The sequence below is a fragment of the Rhinopithecus bieti genome, unplaced genomic scaffold (genome assembly GCF_001698545.2).
Source record: "Rhinopithecus bieti isolate Rb0 unplaced genomic scaffold, ASM169854v2 scaffold_31787, whole genome shotgun sequence".
NCBI lineage: Eukaryota > Metazoa > Chordata > Mammalia > Primates > Cercopithecidae > Rhinopithecus > Rhinopithecus bieti.
The window spans coordinates 5,136,474-5,156,608 of record NW_016814655.1 but is presented as its reverse complement, the minus strand read 5'-3'; the positions used below and the strand labels follow the sequence as shown (position 1 = coordinate 5,156,608).

Genomic DNA, 20,135 nt, shown 5'->3' with positions numbered 1-20,135 from the left:
ACTGCACTCCAGCCTGGGCGACAGAGCGAGACTCCGTCTCAAAAAAAAAAAAAAGCGCCCACCACCACGCCCGGCTAATTTTTTGTATTTTTAGTAGAGACAGGGTTTCACTGTGTTAGCCAGGATGGTCTCAATCTCCTGACCTTGTGATCCACCCGCCTTGGACTCCCAAAGTGCTGGGATTCCAAGCGTGAGCCACTGCGCCCAGCCGAGTTTTACATTTTTGTCATCCAAGTCATGCAGTTAATGTATCTAGTAGTAAACTTATACAATAGGCCAGGCACAGTGGCTTATGCCTGTAATCCCAGCACTTTGAGAGGCTGAGGCAGGAGGATCATTTGAGGCCAGGAGTTCAAGACCAGCCTGGGCAACATAGCAAGACCCCATATCTACAAAAATTAAAAAAATTAGCCGGGCATGGTGGCACATGCTGGTAGTCTTAGCCACTCAGGAGTCTGAGGCAGAAGGATTGCTTTTGAGCCTAGGACTCTGAGTTTGTAGTGAGCTATACTTGTACCATTGTACTCCAGCCTGAGCAACAGAGCAAGACTATCTCAAAAAGACAAACAAAAAGCCCCCTGTACCATAGCATAGTATAATATTGAAGAGTATAACACAGTGGCTTTGGAGTCACAATAGACATGGATTCAAATTTTATCTCTTCCACTTACTGTGTGACCTTGGGGAGGTCACTTAACCTCTTAGAGCCTTTGTGTCCTTATCTGTAAAGTGAGGACAGTAACACTGTTTCCCTGAGTTATTGGAAGGATAAAATAAAATTATATATGGTAATTATGTTTAATAATATAATGGAGCTGGCTGGGCATGGTGGCTCACACCTATAATCCCAGCACTTTGGGAGACTAAGGCAGGCAGATCACCTCAGGTTAGGAGTTCAAGACCAGCCTGGCCAACACGGCGAAACACCATCTCTACTAAAAATACAAAAATTAGCCAGTGTGGTGGCATGTGCCTGTAATCCCAGCTACACTCAGGAGGCTGAGGCAGGAGAATCGCTTGAACTCGGGGGGCGGAGATTGCAATGAGCTGAAATCATGCCATTGTACTCCAGCCTAGGCAACAAGAGTGAAACTCCACCTCAAAAAAAAAAATAAATAAAAATAATATAATGTAGCTGTTGCTGATGTCTGAGGCGAGTTAAGGTTGTAGTTCTGGCAATGAAATGTTATTCTTGTGAGGGTGGTAGATAGCAGCTCCTAGCAGTAAGTTAACCTGGCTATTTAGCAGGAATGCCCAAGGTAGGAAACTCATTCCTCTTCTAATCAGGATTCATACATCATATTGGACAAAAGCATACAATAAACTATTTTCCCATGTGTATGCTGCCTTTTAGTGCCTATCTTATCTTTTGAAAGTGGAGGCTAAGAAAATATCTGACCCTCAGGCAGACCAGGATAGCCTTACTCAGCAAGGAGACGATGACAAAAATGACGATTTCAGGAGCAGAGATTTACCGAAAGCAGCCTGCTCTGGGATACACATGCTGTTAGGGATTTTGACCCTGAAAAAATATATCCTCTTCCTATCCTCTCTCTAAGGAGAGGTCAAACTGCTGTAGGAATGGAAACGGGGGCAAGGCCCTGACAAAGGTGTTCAAGCCAGACAGCATGTATAGATGGCAAAAATAGTTTTCTGTCTTGGTCATCTTGAACCTTTTGCACCAGATATCTAGGGAGGAGAGTTTTATATAATCTCTGGGTTAGGTTGGGGCCTCATGAACATGACATTCCACAAAGTACTTATCAGTGGCAGTTTAGGAGAAAACATAAAATTATGATTTCGAATCCCTTGGATTTTCAGGCTTTAAATGTAACCTCAAGGTGTATACATCCAGGAATTCCTCGTGTTTAATCAAAGTTAAGGTTTGGGGTTTTGATTCATGAAAAAACAGATTGGGGCTGGGTCTCAAGCCTATAGTCCCATCACTTTCCAAAGGGTTTGTTTTTGTTGTTGTTGTCTTTTGAGACAGGGCCTCACTGTCGCCCAGGCTGGAATGCAGTGGTGCCATCACTGCTCACTCCAGCCATGACATCCCTGGGCTCAAGTGATCCACCCCCCACGTCAGCCTCCTTGGTAGTTGGGACTACAGGCGCATGCCACCACACCTGGCTAATTTTTTTGTTTTTTGTTTTTTGTTTTGAAACAGAGTCTCGCTCTGTCGCCCAGGCTGGAGTGCAATCTTGGCTCACTGCAGCCTCTGCCTCCTGGGTTCAAGTGATTCTCCTGCCTCAGCCTCCCGAATAGCTGGGATTACAGGTGTCTGCCATCACACCCAGCTAATTTTTGTATTTTTAGTAGAGACAGGGTTTTGCCATGTTGGCCAGGCTGGTTTCCAACTCCTGACCTCAGGTGATCTACCCTCCTCAGCCTCCCAAAGTGCTGAGATTACAGGCGTGAGCCATTACACCCAGCTTTCCCATATACTTTAAATCATCTCTAGATTACTTGTAATGCCTAACTCAATATAAATACTATGTAAATAGTTATACCATATTTAGGGAATAATGACAAGGGAAAAAATTTGTAGATGTTCAGTACAGATGCAACCATCCACTTATTTTTTTCTGAGTATTTTTGATCCGTGGTTGATCGTGATCATGTACACTAATGTTGGATCCACAGACACAGAGGGTCGACCGTAATTTACCTTTTTTTTTTTTTTGAGACAGGGTCTTGCTCTGTCGCCCAGACTGGAGTACACATGATACAATCTTGGCTCACTGCAACCTCTGCCTTCCCGGCTCAAGCGGTTCTCATGCCTCAGCTAACAGAGTAGCTGGGATTACAGGTGCGCACCACCATGCCCAACTGATTTTTGTATTTTTTGTAGAGACAGTGTTTCACTATGTTGGCCAGGCTGATATCTAACTGCTGACCTCAAGTGATCTGCCCGCCTTTGCTTACCAAAGTGCTGGGATGACAAGCGTGAGCCACTAAGCCCAGCCTAATTTGCCTTTTTTCGTGTAAGTGGTTGGTACCATTATCTTCTACTGCTGGCCCTAAGTGGACCTATGGATCCTCCTTTTACCTGCATGCAGCAATGATTGAGCCAAAATCATACTTTGTATCTTAAAAATCGTAATGTCAAAGTTAATAGCCCCCTAAGTCTAGAAGCATCCTGAGAAGCTAAGAATTTGTTTGATAAAAAGAAGCAGATCTGAGAAACTGTTGTGTGATAGCTGAGAAAAGAGCCACTGTCAGGAGCTTCCCTCCAGGCTAGACTGTCTGCATTTGTGTGCATTTACTCCCAAATGGTACTTTGCGTTTAGAATCACAAGTTTTAGGGACCTAAAGGGGCCCTAAAGAATCTAGTTAAATTACTATCACCACCAGCACCTTCCCCAGGAAATCCCAATGGATGAGGAAACTATGACCCAGAGAAATGAGGTGTTTTTGCCCAAGGTCACACAGTTAATGACAGAACCAGAACTGGGCCTAGTGCATTTCTTTATTGCGTATCTCCTGTTGTATAGGGCAGGGCTGCAAAGGCCTGTCTGGGTTTGACCCTTAAGTCCAGGCTAGGAATTACAGCTATGGGACCTGCCCGTTGACAGTGTTCTCTGGAATCTGTTCCTGAAACGAAGCCTAAATTCACACCTGTCCATTCATAGGTCTGGAAAACTTTGAAACTGATAAACAAAGGTATGGGAGGTGTGGCAGTTATTCCAGAGGCTTCTGGCTTTGCCAAAGTTTAGCTTTGATCATTCTTTGGACCACTACCCCTCCCTTTTTTTTTTTTTTTTTTTTTTCTTTTTGAAACAGGGTTCAACTCTGTTGCTCAGGGTGGAGTGCAGTGGTATGATCAGGGCTCACCTCAGCTTCCCTAGTAGCCAGGACCACAGGTGCACACCACCATGCCTGGCTAATTTTTTCATATTTTGTACAGATTAAGTCTCACTATGTTGCCCAGGCTGGTCTCGAACTGCTGGGCTCAAGTGATTCTCCAACCTCTGCCTCCCAAAGTGCTGGGATTACAGTTTTAAGCCACCACACCTGGCCTGGACCACTACTCTTGATGTCCTCTAGTGACCAAAAAGAACACAGCTTCTTCCTGCTGAGCTTACTGTACATCAGAAATTTTTGTAGATCACTATCAATCTTGACTTTTGCAAGAAATATATTCCTGGGGTATACAGCATAGTCAGAAAAGTAGCATATGAGACCTAACACTTTCTCCTAAAATGGAATGTACAGATATAGACAGAAAAGCCTAAAACCAAAAAGCTTTTATCATCTGTCTCTGGATACAGAAATGTTAGAGGGGTAAATGAACTAATTTCTTTTTTTATCATGCTATGATTTATTAGTCTGTTATACATGATCCATCTTGTGAATGGTGGCATTCTGTCTCCAGGAACGTGGGCCAATATTTGCAGGGTAAAGAACAAGCATGGGAGCAGGCTGGTGACCCTCTAGAAAGCAAGAAGAGAGAAGTAGACTCTGAGAGCAAAAAGGTCGAGACAGGCATTTCTGAAGCCAAATGGTGTTGAAATAACATACCGCAGGCCTTTTTCCTTGTCAGCGTAATCCAATTGAGAATGCCCAACTGCCCCTGATAAAAGTCACTCAGGAGTGAAGAGCTTCGCAACCAGGGAAAGCAGCTTATGTGTGCATTTCAGCTCAGGAATGTGCCAGCCCAATGCTGGCCAAATGAGAAAAGGCTGCTGTGGCCTAGAGAACACAGCCTCCTGGGAGGATGCTGGCTGTTGCCTTGTCACTTAGGAGAGTGTTCTGTTTTGTCCAAGAGCAGCGCTTGAGGCCACATGTTGAGGCCTTTGACATAGATTATCAGAGATGGTAGCAGCTCTGACATGAGAAGAGAAAATAATGTCAAGATTCAGCCGGGCGCAGTGGTTCACGCCTGTAATCCCAGCACTTTGGGAGGCCGAGGCGGGCAGATCACGAGGTCAGGAAATCGAGACCATCCTGTCTAACACAGTGAAACCCCATCCCTACTAAAAATACAAAAAATTAGCTGGGCGTGGTGGCAGGCACCTGTAGTCCCAGCTACTCGGGAGGCTGTGGCAGGAGACTTGCTTGAACCAGAGAGGCGGAGGTTGCAGTGAGCCGAAATTGTGCCATTGTGCTCCAGGCTGGGCGACAGAGCGAGACTTCGTCTCAGAAAAAAAAAAAAAAAAAGTCAAGATTCATCCCCGTTTTGGACAGGTCACCTCATCATATGAGAAGACAAGAGAAATGGGGGACATCTGCAGATTCTCAGACATTGGGCCAAATTGACACTTCTGTTTTAATGTCATAATTGGGGTGTGAAGCACCCTACCCAGTCGTATTGAGTACAGTATGAACAGAACACCACCAAGACATCTCCAAAGGGCTTCACTTTGCTTTGGGTTGAAGTGACTCATGAGCCTCTCCAGAAATAATTTAATAATTCTTGTTGTAATTTGTCACTGACTGTCCAGAAATTGGACCTGGATTTGATTCTAGAAGGATCCCAAGTGTTTTCTCTAATGGGGGGTTAGATTTCCCCTCCTTGTACCCTTTTTCCCCCAGATGACTGGTTCATCTTAGAACATGGACCAGTCACCTTCAGAGCACCCTTCTACCTAATCTGCACCCTGTGTTTACTGGACTGTTTGTGCCTTGAGGTTGACAGCCTTCCAGGGCGGGAATTTTGGCTGCTTGGCTGGAGTGTCAGATGTCTCCTTGGTTGTGAAATTATTCAGCCTGCTTACTATGAGCAGAATCATGGCACTTTTCTCCTGAAGAACTCAGGCAGTTCTCACTTTTCTGGAGAAGATCCAGACAATTGAATCTCAGTCCCCAGCCAGGCTGAACTGTGAGATAGGACACCAGAAACCTTTCTGTTCTAGCCTCATAGGAAGCAGTAAAGTCGGATGGCTACGAGCAGAGCTTTTAGAGTCGGATGGACCTGAATTTGATTCCCATTTCTACTACTAGCTAGTTGTATGATCTTAGCTGGTGAGGACATCTCCTTATCCTTTCTAAGCCTCGTTTTCATCTTCAAAATGGGGTTAATTATGAAGAGTGAAGGTGTGTAAAGCGCATAGCACATGGCATGGCACAGGTAATAAATGTTAGCTGCTGCTGTTACTGTTAACTCTTCTAAAATGAGGATGAGTACTTTAATAATTCATTTTAAAAAGGAAGCCTGTTCTTTCTCTGATACCTCGGAGAAAGCTGAAGCCCTCAGAAATTGAAACTGCTATCCCAAATTGTACGGTAAATAACAACTACCCGTTATCTCAGTATTTATCCTTAACTTGTATTCCTTTTATGGTTTAGGAGTCAAAGGTAAAATTTTTTTATATATATTTACTTTTAAGAAATGAACTGTTGGCCAGGTGCAATGTCTCACGCCTGTAATCCCAGCACTTTGGGAGGCCAAGGCGGGCAGATCACGAGGTCAGGAGATCAAAACCATCCTGGCCAACATGGTGAAACCCCATCTCTACTAAAAATACAAAAATTATCTGGGTGTGGTGGCGTGTGCCTGTAGTCCCAGCTACTCGGGAAGCTGAGCCAGGAGAATTGCTTGAACCTGGGAGGTGGAGGTTGCAGTGAGCCAAGATTGTGCCACTGCACTGCACTCCAGCCTGGTGATAGAGCGAGACTTCATCTCAAAAATAAAAAAGAAATGAACCGGTATACAATATAGAAAACACTGGACTGCTGTGACTCTAGAGCTAAAAACTAGAACAATATCTTAGTTATATTTATTATACACTTTATTCCATGCATTGTTCCAAGTGTTTTTACATGCATCAAATGAGATAATATGTATAAATTGCTTAATACCATGCCTAGCGCATAGTATATGCTCAATGAACGTTTGTTGCTATTATTTATTTTAAATGTAATTTATTTAAATTCTCTAATATACATTTACAAGTAATACATTTAGAGACCCAGAACACTTAAGTAATTAAAGTCACATAGCTAAGTTGCAGAACTGGGATTTGAATCGTCCACGAAAGCCCATGATTCTACCTAGTGCCCTCAGCTTCTAGTCCTGGTTCCAATACTAAGTGGCCTTGTACAAATTACTTAACTTCCCTAAATCTCAGTTACCTCATTATAAGTTATTTTCAGGCCCTATTGTAGCTGTAATATCCTAGGATTTGGAGGATTTTCCTGAATGATCAGTCAAAAAGTATGACTTATTTTTCTAGGATACTCTTTAATCTCTGAGTAACCGTTCCCTAGAAAACTGATGCAGTCTATAAACTGCTGCTTAGTACACAAAGAGATATATACGGAGGTTGAAAGTATTTAAAATTTTTTATAACAATGTGACAGTAGTTACATGTATGTTGATTCTAGCAATAAAAAGTTGGACTTTATGTTTTTTAAATTTTTCTAGTAATTCACTGTATTTTATAAAACTATGGGTCTGCGGTGGATTGACATAAAGGAAAAAAAAAACTGACTCTTCACCACAGATAGTTTGACAAGCACTATTCTAGACGACCATCTGAACATCTCACCAGGATTATAAATTCAAATTTGTTTGTTTTTAAATTACATGTTTACGAAAAGGTACCCCTTAAATTAGAAATACCCTTACTAATGACTGGACATAGTGGCTCATGCCTGTAATCACAGCACTTTGGGAGGCTGAGGCAGGTGGACCACCTGAGGTCAGGAGTGGAGTTTGAGACCAACCTGGCCAACATGAAGAAACCCCGTCTCTACTAAAAATATAAAAATTAGCTGGGCGGGGCCGGGCGCGGTGGCTCAAGCTTGTAATCCCAGCACTTTGGGAGGCTGAGACGGGCGGATCACGAGGTCAGGAGATCGAGACCATTCTGGCTAACATGGTGAAACCCCATCTCTACTAAAAATACAAAAAATGAGCCGGGTGAGGTGGCGGGCACCTGTAGTCCCAGCTACTCGGGAGGCTGAGGCAGGAGAATGGCGTAAACCCGGGAGGCGGAGCTTACAGTGAGCTGAGATCCAGCCACTGCACTCCAGCCTGGGCGACAGAGCGAGACTCCATCTCAAAAAAAAAAAAAAAAAAAAAAAAATTAGCTGGGCATGGTGGTACACGGCTGTAGTCCCAACTACCTGGGAGACTGAGGCAGGAGAATCGCTTGAACCCGGGAGGCAGAGGTTGCAGTGAGCCAAGATCACACCACTGCACTCCAGCCTGGGTAACAGAGCAAGACTCTGTCTCAAAAAAAGAAAAAGGAAAAAAAAAAGAAATATCCTTACTAGTGATGCCTTGCTAGGAGTTCAACTTTCCCCCAACCCCATGTGCTGCAGAGCTGCTCCTGTTAAAGCTTCTCTTATGCTCCTGGCAATCATCAGTTGAACCTAGAGAGCAAAACTCTTGGCCGGGCGTGGTGGCTCAAGCCTGTAATCCCAGCACTTTGGGAGGCCGAGACGGGCGGATCACGAGGTCAGAAGATCGAGACCATCCTGGCTAACACGGTGAAACCCCGTCTCTACTAAAATACAAAACTAGCCGGGCTAGGTGGCGGGCGCCTGTAGTCCCAGCTACTCGGGAGGCTGAGGCAGGAGAATGGCGTAAACCCGGGAGGCGGAGCTTGCAGTGAGCTGAGATCCGGCCACTGCACTCCAGTCCCGGCGACAGAGCGAGACTCCGCCTCAAAAAAAAAAAAAAAAGAGAGCGAAACTCTTGTTCTCCCTAGACAAAACTCTTTGAGGAAAGTTAACTTTATATATCATGATTCTCTTTTTGGGAAGAGGTAGGGAAGTGACATGATAATGAAGGTTCCTGGTGGGCTCATTAAAAAGTTTAGCACTTCTAGTTTTTCATCAGTAGGTTTCTATAAAGCACTGACTTACAAAATGAAAGTGCTGGAATGAACATATCTTAGCAGTCATAGATTCTAATAATCCTTTTTTTTAAAAAAAAAAACAGAGTCTCCCTCTGGTCACCCAGGCTGGAGTGCAGTGGTGCAATCTCAGCTCATTGTAGCCTCCGCCTCCCAGGTTCAAGCAATTCTCATGCCTCAGCCTCCAAAGTAGCTGAGGTTATAGGCAAATGCCACCACACCAGGCTAATTTTTTTTGTATTTTAGTAGAGACATGGTATCACTCTGTTGGCCAGGCTGGTCTCGAACTCCTGACCTCAAGTGATCCACTTGCCTCGGCCTCCCAAAATGCTGGGATTACAGGTGTGAGCCACTGCACCCAGCTGATTTCAACTATCTAATTTGACAGATGAAGGTCTTGGGTATCATATGTCTGGCTATTGATAGGAGTGAGACTACTGATCCCTAGTCCATTGACTGAATTGTATGCTGTGTGAGGGTTACACACAGAGACTTGGCCGGGTGCGGTGGTTTACGCCTGTAATCCCAGCACTTTGGGAGGCCAAGGCAGGCGGATCACCTGAGGTCGGGAGTTTTGAGACCAGCCTGACAAACATGGAGAAACCCGGTCTTTACTAAAAATACAAAATTAGCTGGGCATGGTGGTGCTCATCAATACAGTGATGAGAGAAACCAAGAAGATCTGAACAGTGGAGAGAAATACCATGTTCATGAATTGGTAGGCACAACATAGCAAAGATATCATGTCTCCCCAAATTGATCTATAGACTCAGTGCAATTCCTTTCAAACTTCCAACAAGGCAAGTTTATCTTAAATTGAAATGGAAAGGCAAAGGAATTGGAACACAGAATGATATTGGAAAAAAAAAACGAAGTTGGAGGAATCACACTACTGTTATTAAGACAGTATAAGCCAGGTGCAGTGGCTCACACCCATAATCCCAACACTTTGGGAGGCCGAGGCGAGTGGATCACCTGAGGTCAGGAGTTCGAGACCAGCCTGGCCAACATGATGAAATCCCGTCTCTACTAAAAATAGAAAAATTAGTCAGGCAAGGTGGTGTGTGCCTGTAATCCCAGCTACGCGGGAGGCCGAGGCATGCGAATTGCTTGAACCCGGGAGGTGGAGGTTGCAGTGAGCCAAGATCATGCCACTGGCCTCCAGCCTGGGCGACAGAGTGAGACTCTGTTTAAATAAAACACTTAGTATATGTCGGCCCAGCACAGTGGCTCACGCCTGTAATGCCAGCACTTTGGGAGGCCGAGCAGGTGGATCACAAGGTCAAGAGATGGAGACCATCCTGGCCAACATGGTGAAACCCCGTTGCTACTAAAAATACAAAAACTGGCCAGGTGCAGTGGCTCACGCCTGTAATCCCAGCACTTTGGGAAGCCGAGGTGGGCGGATCACAAGCTCAGGAGATTGAGACCATCTTGGCTAACACGGTGAAACCCTGTCTCTACTGAAAATATAAAAAATTAGCCAGGTGTGGTGGCGGGCACCTGTAGTCCCAGCTACTCGGGAGGCTGAGGCAGGAGAATCGCTTGAACCCAGGAGGCGAGGTTGCAGTAAGCCAAGATCGAGCCACGCACTCCAGCCTGGGCAACAGAGCAAGACTCCATCTCAGAAAAAAAAAAAAAAGACTTAGTATATAGTTATAATAATTAACACAGTGTACTGTTGTCACACTTAAACACATACATCAGTGAAACAGAACAGAGAACCCGGAAGAGACTCACACAAATATGGCCAATTTAATTTTAATTTTTATTTTTTAGAATAGGGTCTCACTCTGCACCCCAGGCTGGAGTGCAGTGGTATAATCACAGCTCACTGCAGGCTCAAGCTCCCAGGCTCAAGCAATCCTCCCACCTCAGTCTCCTGAGTAGCTGGAACTACAAGCACGTGCCATCATGCCTGGTTAATTTTTTTTTTTTTTGAGACAGGATCTCATTCTGTCACCAAGGCTGGAGTGCAGTGGTGTGATCTCGCAGCTCACTACAACCTCTACCTTCTGGGTTCAAGATAGTCTTTCACCTCACCCTCCCCAGTAGCTGGGACTACAGGTGTGTGCCACCATGCCCCACTAATTTTTGTATTTTTTGGTAGAGATGGTGTTTCACCATGTTTGCCAGTCTGGTCTTGAACTCCTGACCTCAGGTGATCCACCCACCTCAGCCTCCCAAAGTGCCGGGATTATAGGCATGAGCCACTGCTCCTGGTCCATGCCTGTTTTTGTTTTTTTGTTTTTTTGTTTTAATTTTTTTTTTTTTTGAGACAGAGTCTTGCTCTGTTGCCCAGGCTGGAGTGCAGTGGTGTGATCTCAGCTCACTGTAAGCTCCACCTCCCGGGTTCACACCATTCTTCTGCCTCAGCCTCCTGAGTAGCTGGGACTACAGACGCCCGCCACCACGCCCGGCTAATTTTTTGTATTTTTAGTAGAGACGGGGTTTCACCATGTTAGCCAGGATGGTCTCGAACTCCTGACCTCATGATCTGCCTGCCTCCACGTCCCAAAGTGCTGGGATTACAGGTGTGAGCTACCGCACCCGCCTTTTTTTAAAAACTATTTTCTATAGAGACGGTCTCACTGTATTCCCCAGGCTGGTCTTGAACTCCTACACTCAAGGGATACACCCATCTCAGCCGTCCAAAGTGCTGGGACCAGTGCCCAGCCTGGTCAATTTATTTCAGACAGAGGTGCAAAGACAACTTAATGAGACATGTTGGAAACAGTAGGAAATTCTTAGGCAAAGAAAAAAAATGAGCCTCAATCTAAACCTCACACCTTATACAAAAATTAACTCAAAATAGATCATAGGTGAAAAACATAATTCTGTAAACTTTTTAGGAGACAATGGGGGGGAAATCTTTGTGACTTGCAATTAGGCAGAGTCAATTTAGACATTAAACCAAAACACAATCCATAAAATATTAGTAAATTGGACTTCATCAAGAGTAAAAATGTCTGTTCTATGAAAGATGTTAAGGGAATGAAAAAAATAAGCTTAAGACTGGGAGAAAATACTTACAAATAATTGTATCACTACTGAAAGACTTGAATTCAGAATAAAGAAGTCTCCAAACTCAATAGTAAGAAAACAATTTAGTTTAATAATGGATAAAGGACTTGATCAGTCATGTCACCCAAAAGGATATACAGATGGCAAATAAACACATGAAAAGATGTTCAACATAATTAGTCATTAGAGAAATGCAAATTTAAACCACATGGAGATACTATTACCTACATACTTGAATGGCTTAAGTAAAAACACTGAAATACCAAGGATGTGAACACTGAAAAGGATGTGGAGAAACTAGAATTCCTATTGCTAGTGGGAATACAAAGTGATAAAATTACATTGGAAAAGAGTTTGACAGTAAAGCTAAACACACCTTTGCCCTTTGACCCAGGAATCCTACCCCTGGGTACTTAGCCTAAAGAAGTGGAAACCTGTGTTCACACAAACACTGGTACACGGATGTTTATAGCAGCTGCATTCAAAATTACCCCAAACTGGAGATCCCACACGTCCTTCAACCAGTGAACGGATAAAGAAACTGTGGTACATACGGGTAATGAATACTACTCAGCAGTAAAAAGAAACAAGCTACTGATATATGCAATATATATATCAATATATATGCAATATATCAATATTTCCAGCCTGCAATAGCTTGGAAAAATTTCAAAGGCATCATGTTGAATGAAGGAAGCCAATCTGAAAATTGGTTGTAAAATTATATGCTGTATAAATCAGTCATTTAAAGAAAAGAATTGATTTTACCAAATTAACAAAAAGAGACTGAATGCCCATCACTCTAGAAGTGTGGACCCCAGACGTAAAACTGCCCTATTCTTTCACCATGAAGGAAGACATGAAGCAAGTATATAGTTGTAGCAACTAAATGAAATCACAGAAAATCTGTACCTGTCCCAATTCACAAAGACTTTTTTCCTCTAGACTTTTATATGTCAAATATACCACATGACCACTTTTAAGATTACAGACCAAATTGTACATAATTCATGTGCCTAAAGCAGCAAGACTAGATTACTTTACATTTTTTGTGTGCTTTTTTTTTTTTTTTTTTTTTTTTTTTTTTTTTTTTTTTTTTTTTTAAGACGTACTCTTGCTGTCACCCAGGCTGGAGTGCAATGGTGCAAGCTCAGCTCACTGCAAACTCCATCTACTGGGTTCACATCATTCTCCTGCCTCAGCCTCCCGAGTAGCTGGGACTATAAGCGCCCGCCACCACACCCAGCTAATTTTTTTGTATTTTTAGTAGAGACTAAAAGTACAAAATACTAAATATGTTAGCCAGGATGGTCTCCATCTCCTGACCTCGTGATCCTCCCACCTCGGCCTCCCAAAGTGCTGGGATTACAGGTGTGAGCCACTGCGCCCGGCCCTTTTATGTGCTTTTTTAAAGTATGTTATGTATTTCAGTTTTTCCAAATATTTTAAATTCCTTCTATCTCAACCCCACCACCATCACCGCTACACACACACACACACACACACACACACACACACACACACACGTTCTTCTCTAGGTTTTTTCTGTAAATTTTACATCTCTAGGTGGGGGTAGTGGGAGAAGAGAAGCAGGTTTTTTACAGCTGATGTGATCACTGTACAGATAAGCTTGGAAAATGCTACCCAATCTGCCAATTAATTAAAGCATTAATCTGAGGAGCAGCCGGGCCCAGGGAATGTTTACCCAGGGAGGAGGGGGGATGATAGGAATTGAGTAGGCAGCTCCCTATATTTGCATGAAAATGAAAGTGCTTAGGAAACCCTGCTTTTGTCTCTAAAGGTGGGACAGCCTAGATCACATCCCTAAACATTTTTGGTCTCTTTAGGAAACCTTTTAGGGAGCTGGTCTCTGAAAGATGAAAGCACAGCACAATCTAGAAAAACAAATTTAAATGCTGGGCAGAGTAGGGTAGAACAAGTACAGTGTAGTATTCTTTGACCTGGAATGGAATCTTCTAAATTCAGGAGTAAAATTTCATCTATTCAGGTAGAATAGATGAAGGGGTTTTACAAGTTTTGGAACCATATAGGCTGGTTCAAATCCCAGCTCTGCATATTAGTTGTATGATTTGGAACCAAGCATGTATTTGATCTGAGCCTTTTCTCATCTGTGCAATAAAGATTATCAATTGCCCCTTCATCTCAGAGCAGTTAGTTCTCTGCTTACTCTAGGAAGGAAACAAGCTGGAGAGTGGTTATGAACTTCCAAGATTACAGACTGCCTCCATGACTGAGAGAGTGCCCAGCCTTTTGTTCTTGTTCAACTTATTTTTCAGCAAGGGACTGTAAACTTCAAAGTTTCCTCTCACCCTCCTGGAATATGCTGCACTCTTCTCTAAGAGAAGTGACCCTGACCATAACAGCAAAGGACATAAAGACAGGAACCCACCTTGGGACCTAAGGGTCACATTGGCTCTACCCAAGATGACGTTACCTATTTATATCATGGGAGGGTGGTGAAATGGGCATGGAAAATTGACTCACAATATTTGATCATACTGAAGAATTATTGTTAATTTTTTTAAATTGTGATAAAATACATATAATGCAAAATTTACCATTTTAACCATCTGTTAACTCTTTAAGCACAATATTATGGGCCAGGCATGGTGGCTCACGCCTATAATCCTAGTTCTTTGGGAGGCCAAGGCGGGCACATTGCTTGAGCTCAGGAGTTCGAGACCAACCTGGGCAACATGGCATAACCCCATCTCTAGTAAAAATACAAAATTAGTGGCTCACGCCTATAATCCCAGTGCTTTGGGAGGCCGAGGCGGGCGGATCACAAGGTCAGGAGATCAAGACCATCCTGGCTAACACGGTGAAACCCTGTCTCTACTAAAAAATACAAAAAATTAGCTGGGCGTGGTGGCGGGCGCTTGTAGTCCCAGCTACTCGGGAGGCTGAGGCAGGAGAATGGCGTGAACCCGGAAGGCAGAGCGTGCCGTGAGCCAAGATCGAGCCACTGCACTCCAGCCTGGGCGACAGAGCTAGACTCCGTCCCAAAAAAAAAAAAAAAAAAATTACCTGGGCGTGGTGACATATGCCTGTAGTCCCAGCTACTGAGGAGGCTGAGGGGCTTGAGCCCTGGTGGACGTGGAGGTTTGCAGTGAGCTGAGATCATGCCACTGTACTCCAGAGCAGGACTCTGTCTCACCAAAAAAAAAAAAAGATAACATTGTGTGTTTGTTTTTTTAAGATTCCTAATCTTTTAGATCTACATACTGAAAATGTTACAGATAAAATGATAGAGTGTCTGGGATTTGATTCAAGGTAATCCAGAGGGAAGAAGATTGACCCAACAACAAAGACCTCTAGCCTCATGGCACAAACAAGAACCTTTTTCCAGGGTTTCGCTTCTCTTAGATGGTACCTCTTCATTTTTGTTTATTTTCTTGCAGAACTCTCAGAGATTGAGCCCAATGTATTCCTTCGTCCTTTTCTGGAAGTGATTCGCTCTGAAGATACCACTGGCCCTATCACTGGACTGGCACTCACCTCTGTCAACAAGTTCCTGTCCTATGCACTCATAGGTAAGAGCTCAGGCTTTGTTGCATGACCACAGCACTTCATTTACCACCTTTCCTGGGGTGCCTAGGCCTTAGGCAATGAGCTGGTGATAGTGGGAAATTTTTTCCAGTCATTTCTTTTCTTGTAGAAGAGAAACAGGATTGTTACTGGTTATTCATCATGCTAGCTGACTCAAGTTGTACAGGGTGGGAAGGGCAGGAGAAGAGGTTTCCTTGGTACTCTGGCTTCTCTATGCTTTGGAAAGAGTTAAGGGTATGGTACCTTACTCTTGGAAGTTTGGTTAGGTTTGTTTGTTTGTTTGTTTGTTTGTTTATTTTTTGAGACAGAGTCTCACTCTGTCACCCAGGCTGGAGTGCAGTGGCATGATCTCGGCTCACTGCAAGCTTCGCCTTCCGGGTTCACGCCATTCTCCTGCCTCAGCCTCCCGAGTAGCTGGGACTACAGGCGCCCGCCACCACGCCCGGCTAATTTTTTATATTTTAGTAGAGACGGGGTTTCACCGTGTTAGCCAGGATGGTCTCGATCTCCTGACCTCGTGATCTGCCCGTCTCGGCCTCCCAAAGTGCTGGGATTACAGGCCTGAGCCACCACACACGGCCTGGATAGGTTTATTTTTAAAGTTATTTTTTCAGACATAATGCATGTACATTATAAGAAGACAAACAATAAAGAGATATTGAAAAGCAAAGTTAATTGTCCTTCCTGTATCTTTCTCAATGTTCCTCCTCCTCCTTTAGGCAAATAGTGTTAACAGCCTGGTTTGAATCTTTATGTTTTTCTATGTCTTTGTAAATGAAGTACCATCCCTTTTTAAAATGAAATAAAGCCGGGTGTGGTGGCTCATGCCTGTAAGCCTAGCACTTTGGGATGCTGAGGCGGGTGGATCATGAGGTCAGGAGTTTGAGACCAGCCTGGCCAACATGGTGAAACCTTGTCTCTACTAAAAATACAAAAATTTAGCCGGGCGCAATGGCGGGCTTCTGTAATCCCAGCTACTTGGGAGGCTAAGGCAGGTGAATCGCTTGAACCTGAGAGGCGGAGTTTGCAGTGAGCAGAGATCGCACCACTGTACTCTAACCTGAGCAACAGAGCGAGACTGTCTCAAAAAAAAAAAAAAAAAATAGAATAAAATGAAATAAAAATAGGATTATGTGCTGCATATTTTCTTTTTTCATTTAATAATATTAACTTGCTGGGGCACAGTGGCACATGTCTATAATCCCAGCACTTTGGGAGGCTGAGGTGGGCGGATCACGAGGTCAGGAGTTCGAGACCGGCCTGACTAATATGGTGAAACCCCATCTCTACTAAAACTACAAAAATTAGCCAGGTGTGGTGGTGTGTGCCTGTAATCCCAGCTATTCGGGAGGCTGAAGCAGGAGAATCACTTGGACCCAGGAGGCAGAGGTTGCAGTGAGCTGAGATCACACCATTGCGCTCCAGCCTGGGCGACAGAGCGAGACTCCGTCTCAAAAAAAAAAAAACCCTAGATAGTATTAACTTAAATGTACATGATATGAGCCCCGACCCCACCGCGCGCTGCTTAGTTGTCTGGCCCCGCCGACCCACGGCCCACGACCCACCGACCCACGAATCGGCCCGTCCGTCGTGTGCAGCATGTCTGGCTCCTCCAGCGTTGCCGCTATGAAGAAAGTGGTTCAACAGCTCCGGCTGGAGGCCGGGCTCAACCGCGTCAAAGTTTCCCAGGCAGCTGCAGACTTGAAACAATTCTGTCTGCAGAATGCTCAACATGACCCTCTGCTGACTGGAGTATCTTCAAGTACAAATCCCTTCAGGCCTCAGAAAGTCTGTTCCTTTTTGTAGTAAAATGAATCTTTCAAAGGTTTCCCAAACCACTCCTTATGATCCAGTGAATATTCAAGAGAGCTACATTTGAAGCCTGTACAAAAGCTTATCCCTGTAACACATGTGCCATAATATACAAACTTCTACTTTTGTCAGTCCTTAACATCTGCCTCTCTGAATTTTCATGAATTTCTGTTTCACAAGGGTAATTGTTTTATATACACTGGCGGCAGCATACAATAAAACTTAGTATGAAAAAAAAATGTACATGATATAACTATTCATCTGATTTATTCTTTTATATTGTAGAAAATATATATAAAACTTGCCATTTCCATCAGTTTCAGCTTACAATTAATTGGCATTAATTACATTCACAATGTTGTGCAGCCATCACCACCATCTATTTCCCAAACGTTTTTATTACCCCAAATAGAAACCTAACATAATGGGGAGTTAACAGTAACCAATAACTCCCCATTTCTCTCTCCCGTTGCCCCTTGTATGATTTTTTTTTAGTAACTCTATAATTTCCATAGTGTAATATAGATATAACACAATTCATGTGCTCATTCTTAATATTTAAGATTGTTTCCTAGTGAAGTCATAAATAATGCTAATATAAGCATCCTTGATCACATGTCCTTATTAATAATTTTTTTTTTTTTTGAGATGGGGTTTCACCATATTGGCCAGGCTGGTCTCGAACTCCTGACCTCGTGATCCACCCGCCTCGGCCTCCCACAGTGCTGGGATTATAGGCGTGAGCCACCATGCCCGGCCCCTTATTACTAATTTTACTCTTGTATGAAAGATTTCTGAACTTGGGATTTCTGGATTAAAGACCATGTGCATATTACATTTTTATAGCTATTACCAGGTTGCTTCCCCAAAAGGTTACATCATTTACACTTCCACCAGCAGTGACTGAGAATTTCTACTTCCCTACCCTGTCATCAGCACTGAATATTATTAGTTTTATTTGTGCCAACTTGATAGGTAAAAAGTGGTATTTTCTTTTTATTTTTTGAGACAAGGTCTTGCTCTGTCACCCATGCTGGAGTGCAGTGGCACAATCACGGCTCACTGCAGCCTTGACCATCGGGCTCAGGTGATCCTCCCAACTCCGCCTCCCAAGTAGCTCGGACTATAGGCACACGCCACCACACTCAGCTAGTTTTTGTACTTTTAGTAGAAATGGAGTTTCTCCATGTTGCCCAGGCTGGTCTTGAGCTCCTGAGCTCAAGAAATCCATCACCTTGGCTTCCCAAAGTGCTGGGATTACAGACATGAGCCATTGTACCCAGCCTTTTGTTGTTTTTATTTCCTGGAGGCTGAACATTTGAATTTCCTGTCTTCACTTCTTTTTTAAATTGAGTTGTGTTTGTTTTTCATGTCAATTTGTAGGAGTTCTTTGTATGGTATGAATATTAACCCATTGCCTATCATAGCATTACAAATATTTGCTCCTAATCTAGGCCAAATATTTCCCCTAATCTATAGTTTATCTCTAAATTTGTTCATGGTGTCTTTCTTTGGATTTCTTTTTTAGTTGGTCTTGACACTCAATTCGGGAATTCATTTTCCCTGATTGGCAGCCCATGTACAAGGATGAAGAACATACAAAACAGGCAGCTGTCTTTGTTTCTTAAGTAGGGAGACAAAATATAAGGCTCAGGCTTTAGCTAGCCAGAAAAGAAAATAGTCTTCAGTTCAGGGCAAGAAAACCCTTTTTCTATTCTAGAAATGTTGGATTTGCTTAGCTGATGCATTCAGGATCCTGAGCCGGAATCCTGGGTACCAGCTAGCTTCTGAACAGGTGCCTCAGCCTCTCTGACATCCTAGTCCCAGGTTCATCCTTTTCCTAAACAAAATCAGGCCCAGCCACTTCCAGCCTTGCCCTGAGCACCACCTGCAGGTCATCTCTCTTCACAGCCTCCCGTGACTGCCGCTGCTGTGCCTTTTCTCTCTGCTGTCTTGTTGGTGTTACTCTCTCCCCTTCCTGGACTTGGCAGACAGGCTAGTCATTGGAGACCTCAGGCCAGCTGGTCATTGGAGTTTCCTGTGGTGGGAAAGGAGAATGCTGGAGGTGGTGATTGCAATGGGCATGAAAAAAAGAGCAGGAAGGAGTGTCTGAAAGCCAAAAAAGCAAAGGAGATGGGATTGGCAGATTTCCCTGAAGTTGGTTCCAGAGTAGCCAGAAGAGGAGGACATTTTAAAGAAGGGTTTAGGCTGCTCTTCTAGAAGAAAACTCCTACCTCTTGCTCGTATGATCCAAGGTTTCAGGGATTATTTTAGATCCTCTTTCAAGGACTGACCTTTTGTTTGGCCCCATACAACTGCCAGACCAGAATTTTTGTGCCACTGATTTTATGGGTTGCTAGCAAGCCTTGCCTATGGTTCTTGTCAAAGACCTGTCACTCTAGTCTGCCTTTTTATTTTTTATGGGTTTTTGTTGAGACAGAGTTCACTCTGTTGCCCAGGTTGGAGTGCAGTGGTGCGATCATGGCTCACTGCTGCCTTGACCTCTGGGGCTCAAGTGATCCTTCTACCTCAGCCTCCTCAGTAGCTAGGACTGCAGACATGTTTGGGTTCTCAGCCATCCCCTGAGCTTTAGACTCAGGAACTCCCTGATTTCAGGTACCAAGAAAGAGAAAATGGGCTGGGCACAGTGGCCCACACCTGTAATCCCAATACTTTGGGAGGCCAGGGTGGGTGGATCACCTGAGGTCAGGAGTTCAAGACCAGCCTGGCCAACATGGTGAAACCCTGTCCCTACTAAAAATACCAAAATTGCTCGGTGTTGGTGGGCACCTGTAATCCCAGCTACTCGGGAGGTTGAGGCAGGAGAATTGCTTGAATCCAGGAGGCAGAGGTTGCAGTGATCCGAGATCACGCCACTGGACTCCATCCAGCCTGGGTGACAGAGCGGACTCTGTCTCAATTAAA

General features: G+C 44.0%; 2 protein-coding genes across 8 annotated transcripts in view; both read left to right on the top strand.

Moving 5' to 3' along the window:
- GBF1 (golgi brefeldin A resistant guanine nucleotide exchange factor 1) overlaps positions 1–20,135 on the top strand; it is a 148,403-nt gene that overhangs the window by 94,361 nt on the left and 33,907 nt on the right. For all 7 annotated transcript variants that reach the window (XM_017851715.1, XM_017851713.1, XM_017851714.1 and 4 more), the window contains exon 4: positions 15,251–15,382. In XM_017851715.1, the coding sequence (XP_017707204.1) occupies positions 15,251–15,382 (132 nt within the window). The remainder of the gene's footprint in view (positions 1–15,250; positions 15,383–20,135) is intronic.
- On the top strand, positions 16,904–17,443 carry LOC108515100 (guanine nucleotide-binding protein G(I)/G(S)/G(O) subunit gamma-5). The gene has a single exon (XM_017851716.1). It carries the CDS (start codon positions 16,998–17,000, stop codon positions 17,202–17,204), a length of 207 nt encoding a protein of 68 aa, XP_017707205.1. The 5' UTR covers positions 16,904–16,997; the 3' UTR covers positions 17,205–17,443.